The following is a 27,745-nucleotide window of genomic DNA, read 5'->3' as shown; positions in this document are numbered from 1 at the left end:
ACCCCAAGGACCTTGGGCCCAGCTGTGGCCCCTCACCGGGGTCCCTGGAGGCAGCCACAGCCCTTGCCATCAGGAGTTAGGCCTCTCTGCCACTTGCCTCAGTTCTGCTTCTGTTCAATGAGTAAAGGGAGAAGGGACTTCAGGCCTGTGTGTGCCTACGGCCCGAGAAATCACCTTGCCTCCACAGGCCGGGCTCTTAGCGGACTTTAAGTCCGCACCACTCACACTCCCATCTGCATTTTTCTGCACTCTTCTTCCTCGATGCCCCTCAGTCCTTCAGGCTGCAGTGGATCCACACCACAAACGTGCAGATGGATAAATACGTAGGTAGGCAGATAGGTAGGTACACAGAAAGACAGATAGATAGGTAGGAAGGTAGATAGACAGCTAGTTAGCTAACTAAAATAAATTATAAGACTAACTCAATATGTGCCAGGTTCCTTTGTTAATCATTCTCACACCTCTTCTCAGGTAACCCTCTCATTTCTCTGCTCAGAGGTCGCACAGCTGAGTCCAGATTCAAACACAGGTCTGTCTGCAGAGTCCAACTGACCCCCACCCAAGACTGTACTGACTGTAAGGGTAACCAACCCGACACATAATAGCATCTACAGAGAACCCAAAGCCTCAGACATGGGTCCCCATCAGCTCAGGGGTGGGCACTGTTTACATCACACGTCTGCTCTCCACGTCCAGGTATCTGATTGACTCCACTGAGCTAAAAATGGATGCCCCATTATTATTAGCTGTGTTCCTGAAGAGGAAAGGGTAGAGGTGCCTTTTCTGTAACTGTTTAAATGTGCTAAGAGGGATGCTATTTAAACGACCCCTATAGTGAATATTATAAAGCAAAGAGCCAGCCCTAAGTGACCAAGTGAGTATCCGAGTGCCATAAAGGCAGAGCGTGCCTGGGGTGGGCAACAGACCTGTGGGCCAGCAAAAACAACTGAGCGTGGAGCTGGGAGGAATTTCACCCTAGGATGCCCTTGAGCTTGGGTACCAGAGCACAGGAAGTGCTCGGTGCCCGAGGGAAATCCGTACGCGCCAGGCCTCTAGGCTGGACTTAGGTGGGAAGGGAGGGCCTCCGGCACAGCTCTGGTCATACATGCACACACACACACACACACACACACACGCACGCACACTCACTCTTGCTGTGCTTCTTGAGCACAAATATGCACCCCCTGTGGCTGCTTCTACTACCCAGCAGGAGAGGGCGTGCTCGGGGCAAGCTGTCCAGGAGGGGCCTCCCTCTTCCGGAGGGTATGCATGGCTTACCCATTCTTGTATCTTCCTATCCCCTTCCCATTACTAGGTCCTCCAGTAATGTTTATTCAGTTCGTCTAACAGACCTGTGGAGCCCTACTATGTTCTAGGTACCTGGAAAGGTATGTAAGTCTGAAGAAAGAAAGAGTGGGAGAGCAGGAAGAAGAGAAGGAAAGAGAAGCAATGTGGGCAGAGAAGAAAGGAAGTGAGGGAGGGAGGGAAAACAGGAGAGAGGAAGGAAGGGAGGCAGAAGGGAATGCAAAGAAACAATGTGCCCACAGCAGTGTCTTCCTTGAAGAGTATGTATCAGGGGTGTGTGTGCACTTGCACACCCACAATCATGAACACTAGCTGTGTATGTGAGTTCCTTCTGGAGATGAAGTACTCCCAACATCCTCCTCTGGGCAAGAGCGCTGTCACACAGAGGAATGCATTCCCTGACCATCCGACTTTCAGTCTACATAACCATAATTGAACCTGCAGCAGAAGAAGCGTGGGTAGGACTGTGGAGCATCAGGGCGGGGAGGCACCATTCACTCCACTCCCCTTCGTGCAGGAGGCAGCCTCAAGAGTACAGAAGATGACAGCACAGGCCGCCTGAGTTCCAATCCTAGCACCATCACTTACTAGCTGTGTGACCTCAGGCAAGCGACATAACCTCTCTGAGCATCAATTTAGTCTTTAATAAGATAGAGTGATGAATACTAGAGCCTACTTTACAGAGCAATTGTAAGAATGAAATAAGATAACGCAAGTACAGAGCTTAAAAGAGCACCTGGCAGACAGTCAGCACTCAGTGCGTCTTGGCTGTTATGTGACTGAGGCCAGAGGAAAAAGAGGAGTGGCAAGATCAGGGGCCCAGGCTGGGGCCTGGACTCCTGGCCAGGCACTCATTGGTACCTGGGGATCTGAGGAGGCCCTTCCAGCCCCAAGGCTGGGAATGCTCCTGGTCCCCTTTCTTGCTCCCTCTGCCCCTCTCCCACCCCTGCAAGCAGGGCTTGGCACCCTACCTCCATGATGCCCTCTAAGCCAGGACTGAGGCTCCTGGCATCCCTGCCCATCTCCCATAAGGCCAGCTCCCCCCCACCCTGCTGTGGCCACATTGACCCAGGTGACCCACCCTGGCCAGCACCCCAGAGCTCAGCCCCCAAAGCCTGCCTTCTCTCGGCTTCCCAAGCAGCCGCCTCCATGCCCAACGTATGGATGGCAGGGTGGGAGAGGCTGCAGGAAGAAGAGATGCTGGGCAGGGGCCGGGGGGACACCACACACACAGACCTCTCTTACACTCCCAGCCACAGGCATGGCCATGTCAGCCCATCACCCACAGCTCTGCACCTCACCCGCTTGAGCCGGGGCTCTGGAATTGTTCTCTTGTGCAGGGGTCTTATCTAGTCTCATTTTCCTTTCTATCCTATCCACAAAATATTCGCTGAGCACCTCCCCTGTGTGAGTCAGCCCTGAGGATTCACACGGCAAAGACAGTGGCTCGGCCCTGCACGCCAGGGGCAGCCGTGGGGCTGGACAGGACCCACACCAGCACTCCCCAAGTCCCTCCGAGGCTGATTAAACACGGAGTGCTGGGCGCCGTCCCCAGAGTTCCTGACTCAGCCGGTCTGGGGTGGGGCCCCAGCTTTGGCATTTATAACCTTTCCAGGTGCTGTGGTGCTGCTGGCTTAGGAACCCCATTTTGAGAACCGCTGGTCCACTGCAAACTGTAGCTTATGGCAGAGTGAAGCCAGGACTTTGACCAGTGAGGAGAGAAAATTGGAGAAAGGGCACACCAGGCAGAGGAGCAGCACGAACGATGGCCTGGCACTCCAGGAAGTGCTGGAGCAAAAGGTACAGGAGGCTCGGCCGGCAGGAGGCTGGAAGGGCGCGTGGGGCCAGGCAGTGAAGGGGCCAGTGGGTGGCCACACCCCTTCCCTCTGGCTCACCAAACAGTTCCTTTGTGCCAAGCGCCCCTGGCAACTCCGCACTCTCCTTGGGCTGCAGCCCAGGCCCATCTTCCCCCTCTGCAGCTACGCGGCACCCCTGCCCCAGGCCTGGCTTTCACAGGCTGCCCTGGGTGGCTGTCAGCATCTCTTCCCGCCCTCCACGGGTGGCTCCCTGGAGCTGGGGAGGCAGCCCTGAGGAGCCAGGGAGGTGTGCCAGGTGAGCCAGCATGCGCACTGTGGGTGTGGGCGGCTGGGAGGAGCGCCCGCCGTGACCCAGCCCCCGTCTACTGGCTCCCTCTATCAGCACCAGGATCTGGGGCTGGGTGTGCATTTGTGGCCACTGGAGCCAGAGCAGTTACTATGGGTAGATAATAATAGCAATCGTAATCCCTCATAATTGGACCCGACTTTGCTGTCTGCAGGGCACTTCCATGCCCATGACCTCATCTGACTTCCACAACCGCCCTGTAAAACAGGCACCGCTAGAGTTACGATCCGCATTTGACAGCCGCGCAAACGCAAGCCCAGATGGCCTGAAGTCACATCCCAGTAAGTGGCAGACTCAGGCCTGGGACCTGGGACTTCTGACTCTTAGTCCAGTGCTCTTTTTCTACCCTGAACTGTCATAAAACAGAGCTCGACCTTCTGCTCTCCATGGGAGGTGGCCAGGGGCTCTGCTGCCCAGGGCAGCACAGCCCAGTAACAGGAGGAATTTGGCCTGGCTGTCCCCATCTTCCCCACCTTGGGGGGCAGCTGACCACCAACTGCAAGTGCATGGACACGGAGCTGTGTCAGCACCAGTCAGGACATGGGACCAGGGGCAGGGAGTCAGGGTCACCTAAACCAACAGAGGAGCAAAGCCAGGCCCAAGGTGGGGAGGAAATTATCCATGGTCATAGCTGCCACTTGAGAGCACAGGTGGCCACAAGAGGCCCCAACTGCATGGCAGCAGTTTCTGGGTCTGCTGCTGCCCGAGTCCTGGGCAGGAGGAGCCCAGAAGGCCCGTGGGACAACCTGAACCACCTGTTCTCTTTCCATGGGGTCAGAAAGAAGTGAGGACTGACCTGTAGCCCCCAGCAGCCTTGCCCTGTGGGCCACAGCATACGCTTTCTCCCCAGCTTGCTGGGTATATAACGCACCCCCCACCCCCCGCCACCCCCAGGGATTCTGCAGGATTCCAGGCTAAGAAGGCAGGTGTCTGGGCTTGGTGCACGCACGTGTGTGTGTCTGAGTGTGTGTGTGAGCGCATGTGTGTCTATACCAGGACTCACGCAGGTGGGGCAGTGGGAAAGGCTCCAATCCAGGAGGCAGGAGACCAGGCTCTCATCCGGACCCACCCTGAGTAGCTGGGCTCAGCTTCCTCATCTGTAAACTAGGGCCATCTGTCCTTGCCCCACTTGTTTCATGTGTTGTTCCCGAGGACCAAATGGATGGCATCTACCCAGAAAACAGAAACACGCTCTAAGAATGAGTGAGCCCAGAAAGGAACTGAGCAAGCGTGGAGAAGGGTGAGCAGGGAGCGGGTCTCAGAGCTGCCCTGCTGGCGGGCTAGCAGAGCTCCTGAGAGTGCTCAGGGGCCCCAGACCTGGTGCCAGGTGTGCACCCAGTTCCAAACAGTGCCTCACGAACACGCCCTGCTACTCCCAGATATTGCCAAGCATCACCACCCCTCACCCCTGCTCAGGGAAACGGGAGCAGGCAGAGGGCACAGCAGATAGGGTGCCCCAGGAAGGCCCGTGGCCAACAGCACTTCCCTGGAAGGGTGGCAGCAGGGCTTACATTCCACTGAGAGAAGGGGCAACAGAGTCCAAGTGTTGGGGTTTGGGCAGCTTTGCCGACACGTAGACACAGCTCAGTGAGGTCCCTAGGCAGCCTGTCGGGACCCAGCAGGGATTCTGTCAGTCTGCTGTGATCTCCTCTAACGGCTTTAGGCCCCTCCTGGAGGTCAGCACAAGGGTAAAGAGGTCACCCCTCCTGGGGCTCTCAAAACAAGGTCACTAGCTCCATGGCCAGAAGTGACACTTGCGTGGAGCCTGGGGTTGGGGTGGGGAGCAGGAAATCACATCTCCATGATGACTGGTGTCGCCCGAGCACAGCACATGGCGCGAGCCTGACTGTCTGTGCGGGAGGGGGAGCCCTCATGTGGCCTCACACCCCCGAGCCCTCCCGAACTTGTCTTTGACCTCCCAGAAGCTTCTGAACATCCTGGGGAAAGAGAGGCAGCTAAAACAGGTGAAGTGACTCACCTGAGGATGCAGAGCTAGTCAGAGGCTGATCCAGAAAGGAATCCAGGTTTGGGGACTATCTGTAATGCTGACCCCTAACGACTGCACAGACCTAGGGTTTGAACCTGCTCAAACACACAGGGGTGAAAAGCGTGGGCCCTGGAGCCTGACTACTTGGCTCAAATCCAAGGATTTAACTTCGTCAAGCCTCAGTTTTCTCATCACCAAAACAGGGCTATCTGTCCTCACTACCGCCTGTGTGATGACTGAGCGACGCGGTCCAGCGCTCAGCACACCTGAGCTGTCATTCCTGGGGACGGACCCTCCCTCTCCGGTTCCAGCCAGAGGGTCCCCGGCAGAGCCAGCTGCTCACCTTGCGGTCCTCCTCCCGCTCCGGAGCGGAGCTGCTGGTGTCCCCGGGGCCGCTGGAGGGCATTGCGGGCAGCTGGGCGGTGGGAGGCAGGCTGGGGCTGCGCGGGGCTGGGGGGCTGCTTGGCTGTGGGGAAGGAATTATTGTGGTCTTTGTAAGCAAGAGTTAAAACTTGGACATAGATCCCGGTGCCGAGCGAGACTCCAGTGAAACTCTGCCCCAGGCTGCCTGTGGGTTTGGGCTTCCAGTGGCTCCACCTGTGGAGGAAGAGGAGAAGGGTCAGCAGGCCAGGGCACCCCCAACCCAGGCCCCACCTGACCCCCGCCCCCTCCTCAGGGCTAGGCCCTCAGCCCCAGGGCCAGGCTGGCCTGTGAGGCCTGGCCCTCCGACCTCACTCCTCTTCCCAGCCTCACCCTCAGCTCGGGCCAGCCTAGCACCCCAGAGAGTGGGGGAAACCGAGGCCAACTCAGCTGGTGCGGCACTGCCTGGCTTCCCTCAGGGCCAGCTCCTGCCTCTGAGGCGGCAACAGGCTCCCTGGGCCTCCGCGTTGCTGTGGCACAGTGGGCGCCACTGCTGGGACTTCCAGCTGCCTCCCGCCTCCTCCCTTCTCTTCATTCACGTCTGTTCTTTCCTTTGAAAGCTTCCCGCACCCTCCCACCCACCCCAACCCGCCCCTGGGAAATCCCAGAGGTCCCCAGCCCAACTACATTTTCCTTCTAATCTGTCCTCCCCACACGCCCCCACCCCCACACCGCCCCCACCACGTGGAGGAAGTGAGCGGCAGTCACAGGATGTAGCGAAATGAATGTCACCTCACTTCAGGACCAGTGCCTGGGCCCAGAGAAAGCTGAGGCTGAACTCAGGCTGCGGCCAGGCTGAAGGCCTCGGTCTGCAGTGCTGTCGAAGGGACGCCCTGGTGGGGAGAGGCCACAGCCATAGCCACGCAGAGGGAGGATGCGAGGCTGCTCTCCCCCCCACCCCGTGAACCGGCCCCATTTGCCTTACGAAACTGGTGGGCTTGAGGGGGGCCCTCTGAACCCACACAGCTCAATCTTAGGGGCTTTTCATCCTCCCTGCTTCAGGTGTGGGCCTCAAGCCAGTGAAATAACAAAGCCGTGCAGCAGGCCTCCGCTGGGGGTGGGGGTGCTGTGGCTTCAACCCTCTTCACTCAGAGACACAGAGTTCTCCTCCTCCCCACCCCCCAGGAGGAGACAGGGGCCAAGCCCCTGCCTCCAGTGCGCCAGCCAGGCTGGGGAGGGGATTGGCAGGAGAAGGAAAGTGGGAGGCAGGCTGGATCTGGGCCCACCCACACCCTTCCCCTTCCAGTTCCCAGTTCCCGGTTCTGCTTCCCCCGGCTCCCCCTCCCTCTTGGGCTGCTTCTCCCAACCCCCTTCAGCCAGGGCTCCCTGGAAAACCAGGAACCGGAGACAGCACAGGCTTGGGTCTCCCACGGGCGCAGCCCCTTCCCCAGGGATGGGTGCCTGGTTGGGAGGTGGGTGCCCCAGTCGTGGCTCTGCCCTGGGTGTAGATGGGAAGCCGGTGCCAGGAGGAGCCTCCTAGGGCCAGGACAGGAGGGGCCCCATAAGTTAAAACCCAGACTGGCCGAAGGCGCTCCATACCCCACAGGTGAGCCCTAAGGAACCCCAGGTGTAAAGACACTGCTCAGCTTAGTACAGTGTGGGACTCAATGAATGTCTGCGGCCCAAGTACACGAGTGAGGGGATGGCAACAGTGAGAGTAGCTCCATGTGTCAGACGCTGTGCTGAGCACGTGACAGGCAGTCCTCCTCCGGGCAGCGACAAGTGCTGTTACTATACCTAGTCCACAGTTGAATCTGAGGCTCTGAAGGGTTAGGACTTGTCCATACTCCAGTGGCAAAGGCTTGAATCCAGATCTCTGAGTCTAAGGCTCTGAGGGGGTCTCTCTGAAGCTCCACCCCCCGGCTTATAACACCCCACAGAAACAACTCTTAAGAGCCCATTGGAGAACTGGTCCACCCCAGAACTCCACGAGGCTTCCATCCACTATCAGCCAGTGATTGCCCCTCAAACCCACTCCCCGTTTCTTAGCACACACATCCCCAATCACCCCCACATCAAAACCTTCAAAAGGACGTGGAAGGGAAAGGAGGCAGAGTCTGATTGGAAAGAACGCTGAACCCCGAGTCAGCAGATGTGGGTTCTAGGCCTGACTCGGGTTTCTCTGGCCCTCAGTTTCCTCATCCATAAGATGGGAGAGTCGGACCAGGTGATCTGCAAGACGTCTTCTAGCTCTGCCTTGCCAAGCTGTCGGAGGCCACAAGTGCAAAGGGAGGAACACACAAGCCTGGAACGTCTTCAGCAGCCCCAAGAGCCCCAGAATGGAGTCCGTGGAGACCCAGGCACAAAGTAAGTAAAAGGCAGATAACCATTTGTCTCAACAGTGCCCTGAGGCCTAGAAACATCCAGCGGCTTCTGTGAGAAAAGTACTTTCAGAGAACCTCTGGTTGCCAGTGAGAAGCAAGAGGGAAAAGCAGAACATCACAAGGCATTGACCCCGAGGGCAGACACCCCGGAAAGGAAAGGAAATGCTCCTTCCTCCTCCCCCTCCTCCAGAGAGCCCCTGACCTCTGAGCAGCAGACACTGTCCTCGCAGCAAACGCAGCTGACCTGGGCCAGTCTTCAGGTTGCTTGGTGTCACTCACGGGAACAGACCTGTCAGTCAGTGTCCCTCAGAATCACCCGGCACCATCTAAAACCATCCAGCCCAAGGCCGGGCAGCCCATGCCCCGCGCAACTCCAGGGAGCCCGGTGGGCGGCCAAGGTCCAGGCCTTGACACAGCACTTCCTGCCTTCGCTCACGGGTCCCAACACAGCAGCGGGTGTCCACCATGACAGTCCCTCGCCAAGCACGGCCCTGCCGCTCCTGGCACTGAAGCATCTCCCTCACCCATGCCAAGAGCTGCACCACAGAAACCACCACCAAAGGAAAACGCTTGCCAGGAACTCTACCACCAGGACGGGCAGCTTTCATTTTCTCCCTCACACTTCTAACGTCCACAGTGGCCATGAATAGCATTTATTAACGACAACTTAAAAAAACTTTTTTTTTTATTAATGTTATGATAGATTACAACCTTGTGAGATTTCAGTTGTACTTAAAAAAACTTTTTATAAGGAACCCTACCATGACAATGTCTTGGTATTGTGACTGACGTGGTCGCCGTCACCACCACTCCTTCCGTTACAAAACCACTGTGGAAGGAGGACTGGGATTTTCAATATACCCACCAAATTTCACTACTTTCTCAATTCAACTTAGTAAAAAGATGTTGTAAAGAAGATGTCAAGTCACAAGACTGGGCTGAACAGAGAAGAGACACCACCAACATCATTCTGGGGTCTGGAAAGCAAACTTGCGATAGCTAAATTTCAAACAGCACATGAAAGCTGATTTATAACCGAGACCTTAAAAGACATTTGACATGATAGCACTAGGTCCCTCCAGGACAAGGGTGAAGAGAGTGCACGCGTGAAAACAAAGAGGACTGAATGAGATAAGTAAAACCCCTGCACCGGCCTCCCCCGGCAGTCTGAGGGTCTGTTCTCTGCAGCGCACAAAGCAGAGGGTCTTCGCACAGAGAGCTGACCAGCACAGCTGGAGCAAAGGTAATATACCAAAGCCAAGGGGCTGAAGGCTATTTTAAATGCTGAGGTTGGGTCTCCCCGGCTATTCCCCCACTGGGCTCCTAGAACACTGAGAGCCAGACCCTGACCTTCTCTGGAGAATCTAATCAGTCCCAGAATAAGAGCTGAAGGATACAGATACTGACACCAGAACCCAAATGATGTCCAAACGGCTTGTTCAGTTCAACCAGGGTGGATCTGTAAGTCAACAAGCCCCACCATCATGCTCAGAGCTTCTAATCAGCTTTTTAGTCTCCTGTTCTTAATTCTGAAAGGACAACCAAGGGGCACCAGACATCCGAGGGAAGCCTCTAACTTGGAAGATAAGAGACTAGAACAAATAAACCAAACCAAACACAACACAACTTGGAGGAAACAGACTTTATGCACAGAGAAGACACTACATTCATGAAACAAGAACATGATGCTATTGAAAAAGAACATTCAGAGAACAAAAAAGAACTCCTAGAAATAAAGACCAGGCTAGTAGAAATGCAAAACTCAACAGAAGGGATATATTAAAAAGAAAAATAGAAAATAGGAGAGGATGGAAAAGAGAATTAGAGAAATTGGTCCAGAAGTTTCCACCTCTGAAAAATAGAAATTACAGAAAGAAAAAAACAGAGAGGAGAAAATTACCAATGAAATAGTTCAAGAGAATTTCCCAGAACTGAAAGACAGGAGTTGCCTGAATGAAAAGGCCCACTGAATGTCCCACACAGGGGATGAAAACAGACCCACACCAAGGCACATCACTGTGAAATTTCAGAACACCGGGACAAAGAGAAGATCCTACAAATTTCTAGAGCGGGAGAAAAAAGTGACACAAAGTTTCAGGAATCAGTATGGCTTCAGGTTGCTCAACATTAATATGGAACACAAGAAGACAAAGGACCAATACATGGGAAATTCCTTTTTTTTTTTTTGCTGAGGAAGATTCCCCCTGAGCTAACATCTATTGCCAATCTTCTTTTTGTATGTGAGGCACAGCCACAGCATGGCCACTTACAGACGAGTTGGGTAGGTCCGTGCCGGGGAACCAAACCCAGGCTGTGGAAGCAGAGCATACCAAACTTAACCATTTGGCCACTGGGGCTTGCCCTGGATATTCTTAAAGTAATTCTCCAATTAGAATTCTTTACCCAGCCTAATTATCATTTAAGTGTGAGAGTAGAATAAAGATGTTTTAAGGTACTCCTTTCTCAGAGAGCATGGGATATCCTCTAAGACACAGGAGACAAGAGAAGGGAATCTCCAGGACGAGGGTGAAAAGAGGCCAGATGAAGCCATAGAAAGCCACTGTTCAGATCTAGGCAGTGTGACTCAAGACTCAGCCATGTTGAGTGCTGCCATCACCACGTCCTCTACCACTGAACCATCTTTTTAACCTGACAGAACTGCAGGTGTCACTCACTGTTCGTACTCTGCTATCTGAACTGAGGAACTGAATGGATTACCATATCGACGGATATCTGTCCTGGATGATGTGCTCCAAATGGGAGCGTAACCCAAGTAAGAGGAAGACATGAGATCCAGAAAATAAGAACTCCAGCCAGAAGGAAGGCAAAGGGAATGCCAAGGATGACCACAAAAGTAAGGTACAGAATGGCAGCTACAACGTGCCACACACCCAGAGAGCAAGAGAATGGATAACTCACAAAATGGAACTGAAGCATAGAATACTTGATATGACTGCCTTGTGGAAAGCTAAACTAACAGCTATTAGAAGATGTGGCAGGAATCATCAAAGGTACAACGAAAATAAGGCAGATGAAAAAATAAGGCAATTCTTAACTTCAGGGAAAACAAAGGAAACTATTGTAGCACACTAAGGCTCAGCTGTGCAAAACAGTTGCATTAGTTGAATTAAATACGTGTGTGTGTACATATGTATGTACGTATGCGGATGTGTATATATACGTATATACATATTATTACATAGTGTATTAATTTCCTATTGCTGCTATTACAAATTACCATAAAATTAATGGCTTATAACAATAAAAATTTGCTATCTTGCCATTCTGGAAGTCAAAAGTCCTCAGTTCTCATCACTGGGCTAAAATCAAGGTGTTGGCAAGGCTGCATTCTTTCCTGGAGGCTCTAGGGAGAATCCGTTTTCTTGACTTTTTCGGCTTCTAGAGGCTGCTCACATTCCTTGGCTCGCGGCCCCCTTACATCCTCAAGCCAGCAACAGCCAGTCTTTCTCTCATCACGCTACTCTGGTCCTGCTTCCCTCGCATGCCCTTCCTGCCTTTGTCTTTCACTTCTAAGGACCCCTGTGATTCCATTGGGGCCGCTCAGATAATCCAGCATAGTCTCCCCATTGCAAGATCCTTATCTGCAAAGTCCCTTTTGCCATATAAGGTACATATTCACAGGGTCAGGGGATTAGGATGTGACCGCCTTTGGGGGGCCGTACCCTCTCTACTACGTGCATACCTACACATAGATTAATACATACATGAAACACCTTTGAAAGAACGCTGGTAGGGTACTGTGAGTAGTATGCCTACGACAAGAACAATTTAAGAGGATGGCTGGGGAGCAGAAAGGTTGGCCACGTAAGAGAGCTAAATTCTTATTTACTAAATAAGAAACGAATGGGAAATGTCTAAAATGGAAGAGTCAAAAATATGTACATTACTCAGAAATTTGAGATGTAAAATTGCTAGAAGAAACAGCTAAAAGTGGTTGCCTCTGAGAAGAAGAGGGTGGGAGTAGGCAAGGAAGAACTGCATTTGGTAAAGACATGTTAGTACTATTTGACTTCTTAAATTATATGCATATACTACTGTGAGGAAATAAAACATAATTTTTAACAAGAGAATGGGGGTAGGAATGAGGGCTTACATCGCAGCTGCAACCATTGGTTGGCTTTGGCCCCCATCCTCCTCTGTAAGAGTGCAGCTAAGCCCCTCCACCTCTGTTGTTCTATGAAACCATCACGGAATAACCATCATCAGCTCCTCACACCCACACAGAGTTCCATCACCAGCTATAAAAGTGGTAGCTCCCTCCTCGCCCCCCAACCCCGCATGATATGTTTAATTCTCCCAACACATCATTTCCACCAAGTCCAGCCCATGCACAGCATGGTACACCTCCCTTACATTCCTCCCAATTGCACCTGTGCATCCCATTGCTGCCTACATCCCTAACCACGACTCAGGCTCACTCATTAGCCCACCTCAGATCAAAGACCCACAATTCGACCACCTCCTGGAGCTTCCAGATAGTCCCTGCCACCTCAGCTCCCTACTCTGTCCCCAGCACCATTCCCACCTTCCTCACCAACCCGTATCCCATCAGCACCGCCCCCCAAGCTGATCACCCCAAGTCTCATCTCCAAGCTTGCTCCAACCAGCACCAGCTAGATTATCAGCCCACAGTCTCACCTCAACAAGGGCCTGCCCAGAATTATCCTCTTCCAGAAACAAGACCATAATTGCCCACAAATCTAAACCCTTGCTCCATCAAAAACAATCCTAATATTATGGCCTTAAAAGCCCGTTCCACGCCACTCAAGTCCTCTAACTGAACTGCTGAAAAATATTTGACCCTCTCTGTAGCAGATCCTTCTGCCTCCCTCAATCTGAAGTCTACTTTTCTCATAGTGGACTTTGCTTGTTTCTGTCTATCTAATTAACTCCCCTCCCTCCCCTAGTGGGGTTTTAGTTGTTTGCATGACCCCACCCCTCACCCCAGTCACAGAGTGAGCATGTGACCAGGCTCGGCCAATCAGAGGTCTCCCAGGAAACTTTTGGTGCAATGGAAAGATGCTAACATGGTAGGACGTGAGTCAGGAGCTGCTGGCTGCCGTGGGGAGAGCTTGCCTGAGAACAAAGGGATGAAGATAGAGGGGACAGACACTGAAGCCATTGTCTGGTCCCGTGGATCTAGCAGTCCGTGGAGGCAGGGCATCTCTGAACCTCCCTGTGTGGGAGCCTTTCCCTACTTTGGTGTGATGAGCCTGTGCCTTGCGGGTGACAGTCCTGACTCATATGCTAATCTCAACCTCCTGGAGTCCCTCCCGGGAGGCTGAGTAGGTTCAAATCCTGGCCTTACTAACTATCAGCTGCGTGACCTGAGGCAGAACTGTGTCTCAGTTTTCTCAGCTGTAAAGTGGGGAAATAACAGTAGCCACTTCACAAGGCCCTTGAGAGAATTAAAACGAAATGCATTAAAAATGCTTACAAGAGTGCCTGGCACAAAGAAAACTCAGTAAATTTTAACAATTATTAGTCCCTGACTAACCCAGCCCACAGTTTTCTCTGCTTTGAAATCCCTGGAGTGCCCATGAGTGTACATCACTCAAACAAGAGCTCATACTTATTAAGCTGCTACGACATGCCAGACCCTATAAATAGAGCTGTACAATTTCCACATCTCATTCATCCTCACACCTCACTCCAACCCTCTGAAGTGGGTACTGTTTTTATCCCCATTTTCCAGATGAGAAAAATGAGGGATAGAGAGATGAATAAAGCTGCCCAAGGTTGTACAGTTAGTAAGTGGTGGAGCCAGAGACAAACCCAGGCCTGTCCCACCCTGAAGCTCGGTTTTCCACTCCAGCGTGATCTCTTACAATTAGCATGTGACTGTTGCAGACATATTAACTTTGGGCACAGATTGGTCAGAAAACAAAGTTTGGAGCCAGCGCTGACGGCTTAGCAGTTAAAGTTCGGTGTGCTCCACTTCTGTGGCCCAGGTTCAGTTCCCGGGCACGGAACCACATCACTCGTCTGTCAGCAGCTGTGCTGTGGTGGTGGCCCACATAGAAGAACCAGAAGAACTTACAACTATACAAAATGATGTACCAGGGCTTTGGGGCAGGAAGGAAGATAAAGGAGGAAGATTGGCACAGATGTTAGCTTAGGGTGAATCTTTCCCTGCAAACAAACAAATAAACAAACGGCGTATTTAAAAGAAAAAGAAAGAAAACAAAGTTTCCAGTTAGTCTCCCTTTCCTGGTTAGGCCTGTCTGCCGTGGTGGCAGGGGAAGGGATGGGGGTAGAAAATGCAACCTTTCAATCATAGTATTCAGTGCGCTGCCCCATGCGGGAGTCAGTCACTCATTTATTCATGCAACTATTTAGTAAGCACCTGCCATGTGCTGGGCACTGTGCTAAGGGACATGCGTTGTCTCATTTCATCTTCATAACAATCCTATAAGGTCTACAAAGTAGGTTCTAGTGTTATTCCCATTTTATAGGAGGAAAAACTGAGGCTTAGAGAGGTTTATTACCTCTCTGAAGTAGGAGAGGTAGAAAATCCCAGGGCAGGATACTAAATCCATGTCCATCTAACTCCCGGGTCCTTACAACCATGGCTGCACTCAGTCATGGATGAGCAGGGACCCCGGACCAGCTATCTGTGCCCCTGGTGTGACACCAGCCCACACATAACAGCCTCATGGCTGAATTTCCTATTTGAGCTTGGGAGGAGGAGCAAATGGAGCCTGTGAGTGAGAGAAGGCAGAGGAGCATCTTGTGCCCCACGCACCCAATCATCTGCCAGGGTTGCGACAAGCTCTGGGCCTGAAAAGTTGGGGCAGCAGACGGCTGAGGCGAGACAACAGGGCCGCCGAGACGGGGATGTCTATCTGCCAAGTCTTCCGTCACCTGCCACAGCCTCTCTCGGTCACAAGTCTGGGGCTGCACACGGAGGAGGGGGAGGTCCCAGGCTTGCTGGCTGCTCGTTCTTTCTCAGCACGAGTGAGATGCACACCAGCATACCATTACCCTGACTTCCAAAACATCCCTCCCACCCAAACCACCAGCTGCCCATAGAACACCAAAAGCCACTGGCGCCAGGCCAACAGTCCCGCCATCCTGTCCCCACTTCAAAGCCCATCTGTCTGGCTCTGGAGTCACAACAAGATGACTGGTGGCTCTCACACCACCCTCGAGGCCAGGGCACCACGAGTGTGAGCATTTACGGTTACATGAAGCCTGCTGCCACCATGCTGGCCACATTGACAGAGATGAGTCGAATCAGACTCCTTTGCTCATACTAATGGTTACCATGACACAGCCCCAAAAGCAGGGAGAAAAAACGGGTTATACCCAAAATAGACGCTGGTGAGGAGCTGAAGCTGTTCTCAGGAGTCGAACGAGCCAATACAGGCTTCCACTGAGGAGCACGCGTTTCCGAGTGTGGTGAGCGAGAGCCCCGTCGGGGCCTGGTGTGCTGTGGCAGTTAGATGGGCTTCCCACGCCCTGGGAGTCAGGGACACAGGGTTCCAAGCTGAAAGTCCACGTGAGAATCGGACATGTGGCCTCCGGTGGGGCCTGCTGCATGAGGCAGCCATGAGCATGGGTCTGATTCTGTCCTCCCCTGGAGGTGGCCCAAGGTCCACACCCGGGTGTTTCTTTGCCTTTCTGGCCTTCTGTAGAGAATACTCACACTTGCCAGCTCCAGAGCCTCTTCACTTACTCTCCCCTTGACCCCTGCAGCTGGTCCCCACCCCACCCCCTATCTCTGAGCCCTCTAGGGGAGCTGAATGTTGTAATCTCCAAAGGGGACACCACAGTGGTTCCTGTGGAAGGTAAGCCATCCGCCTGGCTTTTGAGGACCCCTGATGCCACTGAACCAACAGACAACAAAATGAGTTACCCCACTGGCTGGAGTGATTGATCCCGGTTACCAGGGAGAAATTGGGTTGCTGGTACACAACAGAAGCAAGGAAGACTCGGGACCCAAGTTCTCTCAGAACTCCGTGCCCAAAAGTAAAGGCTAATGGAAAACTACATAACTGAAAGAAAAAAGGCAGGACAACTGAGGATTCCGATCCTTTGAGGATCAAGGTTTCGGTCACTCCACCAGTAAAAGAAGCCTGACCTGTTGAGGTTGTGGCTGAGCGCAGAGGAAATATGGGATGGGCAATGGAGGAGGAGGCCACACGCGGCCTTCTGAGCCAATGTGGAAATGAGGGCTGTAGGAGTTTTCATATTTTCTAGATATGTGTGTTTATCTGTATACGGTAACCATTTTCTTCTTTTTCCTCCTTCTTCCCATCGTTTTATATACAAGTTGTTGAAAGTTAACTTTATAATTTAGTCTTTTTTTTAAAGCTTCAGCGCATAGTTGTGTATCCTAGTTGTTATTTTTTGTTCTTTATGTGAGCTGCCGCCACAGTATGACAACTGACAGATGAGTGGTGCGGTTCCACGACCAGGAAAGGAACCCAGGCCACAGCAGTGAGAGCGCCGAATCTTAACCACCAGACCACCAGTGCTGGCTCTATAATTTAGTCTTCAGGTGACAGAATATCCAGTGGGACTGTGACTGAATTTGAGACGTTATTCCTGTAGATAGTCATTGGCACAATGAGTGTTGGAACTCCTCATTCACAGAAAAGGCCGAGAATTCAGTAAGGACAGCTGTGTCTTGATAGGTAGAAATACAGCTATTTTGTTGCTGTAGGGGAGCTCGAATGTGTGTAAAACGGTGCACATGGAAACTGTGTAACCAAACGAGGAGACCATGCCAGTGAACTTATTCACCCTCCATTGCCTGCTCTGTGAAAATGGAGCTAGGCCCTTTAAATATTTCTCCTTTGCCAGCTGGCGTGACATCAAACTCTTGTCAGTAGAGTAGTAGGCACTGGAGAGACACTGAAGGAGGAGGTATGTTCTTTCCTGGATCCAGTGCGCTCCCTCTTGCTCCCTCTCCAGGGCTCCTGCGTTGTATACAACTTCTCCAGCAGCCAGATCCTGCTGCCCCTGTGGCTTCCCTGGTGCCCAGCCCTGTCCCGCTGCAGCTTCTTCAGCACCCTCCAGCACCATGCTCCTGCAGCACGCAACTTTCCAGTGCCCAGCTCCGGCAGCGAGGATGCTTCGCCAGCACCAGGCTCCTGAGCACAGACAGCTTCTCCAGCACTGGCTCTAGCAGTACGACAGTCAGCAGCAGCCAGCAGCTTCACCCAACACTCCCCCTCGGGCAGTTTAGTAGCAGTGTGCCTCCAGCAAGATACTTCCTCAGGAACAACTTTCTTTGGGGCCCAAAAGGATGGTTTCCAGTGAGTTCCAGAGGGCAGGTTTCCAGCACGTTCTGCAACAAGCCACCACAGTAACTTCTCTGTCATCCAGGGAGCCATGGTCATGCCGTCTCTGTCAAGGTCAGGATCTCAGCCCTGGAGGGCCTCTTCCTTCGGCACTCCATGGCAACCCCAGAGGTAGTGGCTGCTCTCATCTATGCTATTTCTGTATCCTTTGCAGTTCTTTTCACTTCTTACTAGCCAATGTCTCATTACTCCAATCTCCTGTTATAGTTAATAAGTCTTTATATTAAACTTTTCCTGTCCAAGTCACTATGTGGTTTCTGTCTCCTGAATGGAGCCTGACTGACTCAGGAACCCATGGCCTCAAAGGGCCTTTTTCCATCCTCATGGTCCTTGAGCTCAGTTCAGCATCCTTGCCAGCTGATCATTCCCTGCTTCAAGCCCTCACTCAGCAATCATTTATTGAGTGCCGCTGCTGAGCCAGGCACTGGGGTGAACAGAGACCCCTGATCCTGGAAGTTCACAGCAAGTGGGTTCTCTGGCTCTCTCTCCCATCCGTGACTCCGCTTGGCTCCACACTCTTGGTTCTCTCCCACCCCTTGGCTCCTCTGTTCTGTCTCCTGGGCTGGCTGGGGTCCCGCTCCCACTACTGCACGCTGGGGACCCCTTACGGGTTGGTCACACTCTGCCTCAAGCAGTATTCTAAATTCTCCTCCACTGAGATACCTGGGCTTAAATTAACGCACACTTCCTACTGCAAGGCCTCCATCTTTATCTCCTGGACATCCCCACCTAAAATCCTACTCTTCTAGAACCAGATGCTTCATGCTTCCTCTGCCTTCTCTCTCTCTGTGGAAGTGGCACCACCCTCCCCACAGCTGCCAAGGCACAAAACCCTGGAGAGAACTGAGGTCTCCCCTTCCCCTTCAGTCCCCACACTCCACCAGGCACCTGATCCTCGGGCCTCGATTCTCCACCCCTCCCCCCAGGCCCTTTGTACCACAGGTCTAGACCTTGGCGGCTATTCCGTAACGGTCTCCCTGCCTCTGGTGTCCCACCTCCCACTCCAGCTTCTCAGCAAAGATTCTCCACACATGCCTCCCTCAGCCAAAACCTACGATGCCTGATGAAAATGTTCTATGATCAACTGTGGTGAGGGTTGCACAACTCTGTGAATGTATTAAAAACCATCGAATTGCACACTTTAAGTGGATGAATTGTATGGTATGTGAATTATATCTCAATAAAGGTGTTATTTAAAAACCCCTATGATGCCAATGATTTTTACACAGGGTAAACTCTAAACTCTGGTCTGGTCCAACACTGATGGCTCGCTACAGCACGGCCTCAGCCTATTGCTCCAACCTCGCCCTTGCCTCTCCCAGCTGGCCAGTCACTGACCCCCAGCTTACATCCCCTGTCCCCACACTTGTGTCTACTCACACATTCTCCCCTCCAAGAGAGGGACCCTGCCAGAGGGCTCGCCCAGTCCCCCTCTTCCCCCTTCCTCAGCACCCGTGAACCCCCACTGCTTCTCCCTAACCACCCACCCAGCGGTCCTTCATCAGTTTCTGCTTTGTGGTCAAACAGCATTGCACATGCACATGGACATGTATGTTTTCCCAAACAGACGAGGTCAGAGTTCATGTCTTGCACCTTGCTGCCCCCCAAATCAGCCCACAGCTCGGTGCCTCTCCCTCTCCCACCCTCCCTGTTCCGGGTGACCCTTGAGGCAGAGAGGACTGTGTGAAATCACTCCCAGGCAGCTGCAACATCCCCAGCACAGTGCTGCGGTGCCTAGAGTGACCCCCCACAGCCCCCATTCTAGGGGTCACTTGGCAGAGTTCCACGAGGCACTGTGCCAAGGGAAAGGCCCTCTGCGGGGCCTCCTAGGTCCCTGCTTCACCTTTCCCAGGCCAGAACATACACCTGCTGTGGGGTGTGCAGGCCCCACCAGCCCCTAGATGCCCACGGTAAAGTGGGTGGTGAGGGCCCAGGTCAGGGGGCCAGTGAAGCACAGGAAGCAAGGGGGGCTGGCCTCCCGCGTCTCCACACCCTTGCAGACTGAGTCCCCGGCTTGCCTGTGACCACTCTCTCCCCACAACATCCATGCGCGCACTTCCTCCACCTGCACTTCTTCACCCTCTTCCCACACCAAGCGACACCAACTGACCACCCAGCTGACCGCCTCCCAGGCCCACACTAGGAGGTCCTCCGAAGGGTCTTCAGGGCCTGGGAGCTACATTGGGAGCACAGCCCCTCACCACCCACTAAAGCAGGAAAGAGCCCCTGGTCCCAGGTTTGCCTTATCCTCACCCTCTGCCCAAACCAAAACCAAACCCAAACCATTTGTGGAGGGGGCCAGGGGCGGAAGAAGAGCCCCTGGAGTCTGGGCAGCACATCCTGGAACCACCAGCCCCTAGCCCAGCAGCCCTGCTGCGGTGCACCCAGCCCTTCAGCCCAAAGGAGGCTCAGCCGGACCCCACCTCAGACCCTGCCTCTGCCACTCAGAGACCCGGGCCTCACTTCCCAATGGGGGCAGCAAGAGTCCGTGCCTCACAGTCTACTTTAAGACACGAGAGAGGGGCTGGCCCCGTGGCCGAGTGGTTAAGTTCGCGCGCTCCACTGCAGGCGGCCCAGTGTTTTGTTGGTTCGAATCCTGGGCGCGGACATGGCACTGCTCATCAAACCCCACTGAGGCAGCGTCCCACAGGCCACAACTAGAAGGACCCACAACGAAGAATATACAACTATGTGCTGGGGGGCTTTGGGGAGAAAAAGGAAAAAAAATAAAATCTTTAAGACACGAGAGAGTGAGTCGAGTGTTGAGCACAGTATCTGGCACACGGTAGGCACTCAGTAAATATTAATTTTTTTAAAAGTATTATGTGTTTAATCAGGGTGAAAGGCCAGTAAAGTGTCCTTAGGAAACCTAGACTCCAGCTTAAGACCATATCCTGGAGCAGCCCTCGCTCAGTGGCTGCAGCCTGACCCAGAGTTCTCTCTCCCAGCTAACACCAAGTCTTCCCCTAACCCCCAGCCCAAGGCCCCTCGCCGCCAGAATGGGTAACCTCTTTACCAGAGCCTCAGGAGTCTGTCCCAGCCACACTCACACAGACATGCACACACAGACACAGACATGCACACAGACCCACAGAGACAGATGCATGTGCACACACACACAGACACCCACAGACAGGCATGTGTGTACACACAGACACAGTCACAGAGACAGATGCATGTGCACACACACACAGACACACACAGACAGGCATGTGTGTACACACACACACAGTCACATAGACAGATGCATGTACACACACACAAAGACACACACACACAGATGCACTCACATAGACAGACACACACGGACACAGACACACAGACAGATGCACTCACACAGAAATACATACACTCATAGACACAGACACACAGACAGATGCACTCACACAGAAATACATACACTCATAGACACAGACACACACACACAGTCCTCTCACCCTCCACGCTCCAAGAACCTGGAGCAGGAGGGTTCTGGGCGAGGCCACCCCCGCACATGTGCCACACATTTCACCTACAACGTGGGCCAAAGAGGCATTTGGAAACCAGCTTGGGAACCACACAACCATTCACAACATTGTTCTGAGAGAAAATACAAAACATTGCCCTAAAAACAAACATTTGCAGTAGAATTCCTCCAAGAGCTAGGAACTGCCTGTGCTAGAAAACTAACAGAGCAAGAAGAGAAAAACCACATAAACTTAGTTTGCCTCTGCAAAATTAATACCAATTACAAAAACATTTATGTGAACTGCTTACCATTTACACCTAATTACCATGCAGCACAATTACGCATACCATTAAGGGCATGCCAGATTAATGATGCTGTATGTTTCATCTGATCTCGTCACCACACCTTCAGTCCACGGATGCCCAGCTTCCACAGGGCACCCTGTGACGGCGGCACATGTGCAGGTTGGTACAAACCAGAGAAATGGTGGCTTCCACACTCAAATCAAGAGTGGTCCCCCACCCCTGATCCGGGCAGAGACAGCCTGACTCTGGCCCAGGCCTTCTTGCCAACATGGCCAACATCGCCACCACTGGAGCCCCTGCTGAGAAGCCATCTTCCCACCTGAGTCTCCTCCAGAAGGCAGAGATGCTTCAAAGGTCTCCCCATGGGTGTGGCCGAGTGTCATGGGGGCCACGGTACAGCCCAATGGCTACCACATGTGCCCGCTCACAGAGGAAGCTGGCCTCACTGTCCAGACGAAGGTCACCCCAAGCCATCTCCCACACCCCACTAGGGCCCTCCACCCCCTTCCCCAGCACACAGAGCGGCCCAGGCCCTGGAGGGTTGAGCCCTCCCTCCCGTGCCCTCTGCTCTCCACACAGCCATGGCAGCTCTGCACAGATCCCCTCCCCTTTAGTAAAAAGAGAAAAGGAATGGACACCGCCCCTGCCCCCAACTCCCACTTTGCTCAGCAGAGGCTCTTCAAATACACTGGGGGACCCAGGTTTGGGAAACGAGAGAGAGTCAACGGAACAAGATAAACGGACCTTCCCAGGAACAAGGTTGGGGGGACTGAGGAGACAGGCGGGACACGCCTCCCAGGAGGCAAGAAGCAGCCAGCAAGTGAGGGAGGGGGAGAGGGGGCGTGCACGTGTGCATGTGCCTGCTCAGCGCCAGACAGGGAACACGCATGGCTGAATTTTAATCCTCAAACACCTGGGAGGCCAACTGCATAAGGATTCTTTTAGAAGATGAGTGACATAAAATATCCAGGTTTAACACAAGGAGTAGCGTTTGAAACAAACAAACAAAAACACAAGTCTGTAAGGTCATCTCCACTTTGCAGATGGCAAAACTGAGGCTAAGAGAGGTTAACTGGTCTGCCCAAGGACGTGGCAGGGCTGTGGTGACACCACTGGCGGTGCCGGGTCTGGTGGCCTGGGCACAATGCCATGCTGCCTCTTGCCTCACTGATGCTGACCTGGCTCACGTCATTTTTCTAGAAATTCTTTGACGTTGCCCTTCCTGTGACACATGACAGACTCATTTCTGTTTTAGAGAAACAGCTATTGTCCGTTTTTTTTTTTTTTTGCTTGCTTACCAAAACTGCCGTCCCCAGCTTACCCCCACCTACCTCGCAGACCTGCCCCTGAATAGAGGGTGGATGTCAACTTTGCAATTCACATTCCATTCACAGAGGGCGACAGGACTTACGCCAGGTTGTGAGACCAGGGAGTCAAAGAACAAGGTCTAGGCCTTACAGCACACCTTCTGGGGGAGCTCCCGAGAAGCAGAAGTCCCCACCGAGGCCCCAGAGAGCAGCATCCCCAACGCATGTGGTACGAACGTCTGGTTAAGTCACCTCCTCAGAAGTCTCCGGAGCCCGCTACCAGTTATGGAACAAAGTGCCCCTGCCTTTCTCATCCATCACGCTGGACCCTGGCCCTCCCTGGGCCCCCACCTCCAGGCCTTGTGCCACAGGATCTTTCCCCTTCTGCAAGCCTGGCCCAGCCCAGGCTCCACCTGGGCCAGTCCCAATCCCCCTTGAGTCCCAGCTCCAGTCCTGCCTCCCATGTGAAGCACTCCCAGGTCTCTCCCAGACTTCCCGAACCTGTGCCCTCTCAGTGGTTGGCATCCCCATCCATGCAGCTGGCTGAGCCAGAAACCAAAGGGTCACCCCTGGCTCCCCTCACCCCCTCCGTCGCTCAGCCGTCCCTAGCAGCTCTGCTCCCTAAATGCCTCACAAAGCACCCCTCCTCCAGGCCCACACTGCTGCTCCCCTGGACTTCGGTGCCAGCCTTCTGCCTGGGCTCCCTGCACCCATCCTCACCTGTCCAATTTCTCCTCCGTGATGCCCCAGGATGATCATTCTCAGGTACAAATACTGGCATGTCACTGCAAGTCCAACACCTATGAATGGACAACCTCCCAGCCTTCCATGGTCCAGCCCTCCAGCCTCGCACCCCATCATTCCTCATCATTCCAGCGACATCAGATCAGAAGATGCCCGTGACTCCCTCGCTAACTCCTCCCCGCCCTTCGAGACTCAGCTCAAGCTTTAGAAAGCCATTCCAGATCTTCTCTCCCTCATGAATGAGACATCCCTTCTCTGAGCCCCTGAAATGCCCTAGGCACATGCTGCTAGAGCTCTCTCCACCCGTCTATGCTGTAATGGTCACCCTCACCAGACTCCACCTCTGCTGAGGGCTCCCTGTGGACCAGCACAATCTCCTCCATCTTTGCAGCCAGTGAGTGTCTGGCACATGGTAGGTCTTTAATAAATGAATGGATGAACATTATTTGTGGATCTGAAGCAAGGGACCTCCAGGGAGAAAACTCGAGAGCTGCCAGGCCTGCCAACTTGGGGCCCAGGCACCTCATCATGCTGAACCCCCGCTCTCGGAGTCCAGGCTGTGCGGAGGGTGTTGACAGAAGAAAACGCAGGGGCAACTGCCCGGCCCCACTGGGCTTCCCAGCTGAGCTTCTAGTACCAGGCAGGCCCTCAGGCCACCACCAGTTGGGCTGGGAACCACGGCCTGCGAGAGGATGGCAACAAGCTCTACATTGTTGCTGGTAATAAAACCATTAGGAACCATGGCTTCCTGCCAGCTGCCAGGCCCCGTTGTGGCCTAGACCCTTCCATGCCTCCAGGCCAGGGGGCAGAGCCAGCCCTGCCAGCAAGCCCAGAAACCAGAGGAGAGGCCACTGCCTACTCTGGGCCCAAAGAGACTAGAGGGCAGGGAGGGAGAGGGCCCCAGGCTTGGGGGACCTGCTGGGTCCTCAGTGGGCACAGACAATAAAGAGATGGAAGCATGTCAAGATTAAAGGCCCATAGATCAGCCGGCCAGGGCTGGAGGGCTCAGAGACCATCCAGCGAAATTCTGGCTTTACAAAGGAGGAAATGGAGGCCCTGAGACCCCTAAGGGGTGATGAGAACGACAGGCAACATCTGTTGTGTCTTACGCTGCAACAGGGCCTTCTCGGGGTCATCTCACCTGGTCCCCATAGTCACTCTCACGCAGCCCTGTCATGAACCCACTTAAAGGAAAGGAACACCTACCTCCTGAGCACCTACTATGTGCTGGGCGCAGTGCTGGCTGTTTTCATAAAATAGTTCATTTGATTCAGGCAACACCGGCAAGATGTGGATACTATTCTTATCCCTGACTCACAGAGGGAAAAGCTGCGGCTCAAAGACGGTCAGGGCTTGTGGTAACTGAGTAGCCATGGGCCTGGTGCTGGTCAAGGTCTGCCCGCCTCCCGGGTCTCTTCTTTGCCCAGGGCCCAGAGGGACCAGCTCTGAGCTTGCTTCCAAGTTACTGTCCTTTCATTTATCTTCCTGCCTTATTCCAGGGGAGGGGCAGGGCCACAGAAGCACATACAGCCTTTCTCAGGCCCTGTTTAACAGGCAGCCTCAGAGGGGGAAGCGGGCTGCAAGACAGCACCCATGGCGGGGGTGGGGGAGGGGGCTGCGGAAGGGAGCGGTGGGCACTGTTGCCAAGCAACAGGCAAACGAATTTCCATCTGGCCCTTCTCACCTTTCCACCCTGTCACCTGGGTCACTGCCACCTGCTCATGGGCCTCCAGATTACACCGTTGGGCACAGCTTGAACCCACCTGCTCAGACATCCCTTCCACCCCATGGTGGGGCATCTTGAAGCCGAATTTTGTTCTTGTTGCGTGTGGCTGCCCACACTATGCCAGGGCTGGGTCACCTGAACTCCTTACTGGGCCCCGGCACTGGTTATAGCTCCAGTTCCTAGGCACCATGTGGGCCACAACAGCCGCCAGATGGAAGCCTTCTGGGAAGATTCTCAAGATTTGTTTCCCATCCTGGGTCAGAACTGAGTTTCAAGTCACCTTTCTATAAAGCTAACTTGGTCCACTGCCCCTGGCATGTGCCACGGTGCAGCCAGCTGCCTATTTTCCACCCTCACCCAATCCCTACTAGCCCAGGCCTGAGCTGGGAGGCCTCAGTGTCTGCAATATTTCTCCCTGCAACCTTTCCAGAAAAAACAAGTACCTGAATAACCCTACCCTTTGCTGTCGGTCTCCAAGCCAGCTTCTTATCCATTACAAAAAGAGTCCATCCTTCCAGTCCTAGGGTGACTCAAATTTTTTTCATGTTTTTATCCAGAAGCTTTCAAAAGTGTGGTTTTATTTTTGCTGTCATTAAGAAAGTAACACACGTGGGGCCAGCCCCGCGGCCGAGTGGTTAAGTTCACGCGCTCCACTTCGGCGGCCCAGGGTTTCGCCGGTTCGGATCCTGGGCGCAGACATGGCACCGCTCATCAGGCCACGATGAGGCAGCGTCCCACATGCCACAACTAGAGGGACTCACAACTAAAAATACACAACTATGTACCGGGGGACTTTGGGGAGAAAAAGGAAAAATAAAATCTTGAAGAAAAAAAAGTAACACGTGCATTTACATTTTTCCAAAGATTCTAAAAGTATATAAAGTAAAAAGGAAAGTCTTTGTTGACAGGTTTGCTGTTTATCCTTCTTGAATGACTTTTTCTGTGCCTGTACAAGCCAATAAATGTGTACATTTGTATATATTTTAAAGGAATTTTACCAAAACGAGATGACACTCTGCCACTGCTCCCTTTGGGTAACCCAACACCATATGGTGGACATCTAACACTTCAGAACAGACAGCTTACTACCTCATTTCAGAGGCTTTGGGGGAATCTAGATAGTTTCCCCTTTGTCCATAAAGTGATTTATCCTTTCAGAATCTATAAAATTAATCACACAGGACCATTCCTTCAAGAAGCCCCTTCCCAACAGGTTCTGCTTGCTGGAGCGCTGGAGGATCCCACGGCCCTGCAAGGGTCCGGGCGCCCTCGCCTGCCCCCCCCATGATCCTCTGGGGAAGCTCTGAGGGGAGGCGTGCTCCCAGGGCCCCCAGCCGCCCAGCCCGTGCGTTCCCAGACATTTACTATGACACGGCCCACATCCAACCCATGGCTCAATAAACCACAGATGTGACCACCATCCCATAATGTCCCATCTAAGCATCCTTTAACCTTTTCAAGTAAGAACCACTGGGATCTAGCTGATCTATTAGATCTGGAACATCTGCACGGACCCCCAGATCCATCTACAGTAGCACAGACGGAAGAGCACTCGACGAGGAGTCAGGACACCCAGGTTCTGGCCCTCTAGTTACCAGCTGTGAGAGACTGTCCTCTGGCCCCTCTGTGCACCCAGACAGGGCAGCTAACAACTGGCTCAGAATTAAAAATGACCTTGACATTTGAAACAGAAACAGAGAGGGACGATCAATAGGGATGACAGTGAGAAGGGCCATGCCATCAGGAAAGAGAAAATAGGAAGCTGGTTATAGATGTAAATAAGGCTGGAAGCCTTACGGGTCACAAGGGACCACAGCAGGATGGGGCAGTGCTGAGCTATGGCTGAGAAAACATTCCACTCCCTACTGGGATTCGGCTAGGAAAGCCCCAGCGTCCACACCTCCTCCCCCTGTCGCTGTCCTCCAGACAGGGCAGTGATGTGATCAGCAAGGGAGATGTGCTCGGCAAGCCCTGCTCACTGGCGGCTTTGCTGGGGGCTGCCAGGCACCTGCAGCCACACCTGGGGACACCACCCCCCGCCCGCGGCACCTCCCCTCTGAGTTGGGGGCTCAGTTCCGCTGCGTGTGGGGGAGGGTAGGGGGATACTCGCATCCCCTTGCAAGAATGTTCTGGATACTGGGGCACCTCAGCCTGAGGGAGGGGATGCAGAGGGGGACACGGAGACCTCTGGGAGGCCAGGCAAGGCACCCTCCTCCCCCCAGTCACACCACTTTTTGATTGCCATCACTGGCATGCAGACCTCACCCTGTCTGGTGTTCCCCTTAATGGCCACAACCCCCTGGGGTTGGTGTAATTCAAACCCTGCTCTGTTTCTCTCCAAGTCTGAGCTCTTAAGCTCTAGTCTACGGAATATAAAGGAATCCTCCAGATCCTATACCAAATGAGCTCGGTTGGCCCCTTCCCCTCCCTCCCTTCCATCCCTCCGTCTGCTCCCCCCTCCACAAAGCCACCACAAGCAGGACAGTTCAGAGCGATTCTCCACAGGCCACACAGGAGTTACAGAGCACAGGGGCCCGCTCTCCGCTCTCCCCAAATCAGTGCGGGGCCTCAGCCTAGCCCCAGCACACCCACAGCCCTGCTCCACCTCCCCAGCATCTCCCCCACCCTCTAGTCGCCTCATTCCTGACAGCCTGGCCTCCCCTTCTCGGCCTGGAAGCCCCACCTCT

At 53.5% G+C, this 27,745-nt stretch overlaps 1 protein-coding gene across 6 annotated transcripts in view; it reads right to left on the bottom strand.

Annotated features, from left to right (window-relative positions):
* The window catches only part of DNMT3A (DNA methyltransferase 3 alpha), a 129,402-nt gene that overhangs the window by 95,809 nt on the left and 5,848 nt on the right, over positions 1–27,745 (bottom strand). For 5 of the 6 annotated variants that reach the window (XR_011504132.1, XR_011504133.1, XM_070512456.1 and 2 more), the window contains one exon: positions 5,799–6,052. Coding sequence is in view for 2 of the 6 variants with exons in the window: in XM_070512456.1 (XP_070368557.1) it covers positions 5,799–5,861 (63 nt within the window). In the remaining 4 variants the exon portion in view is untranslated. Of the gene's footprint in view, positions 1–4,471; positions 4,601–5,798; positions 6,053–27,745 lie in introns of those variants that run through there. The other variant, XM_070512457.1, reaches the window with a different exon arrangement.

The sequence above is a fragment of the Equus asinus genome, chromosome 6 (assembly GCF_041296235.1).
Source record: "Equus asinus isolate D_3611 breed Donkey chromosome 6, EquAss-T2T_v2, whole genome shotgun sequence".
In the NCBI taxonomy this organism is placed as follows: Eukaryota; Metazoa; Chordata; class Mammalia; order Perissodactyla; family Equidae; genus Equus; species Equus asinus.
This window is presented reverse-complemented; position numbering and strand designations above follow the sequence as displayed.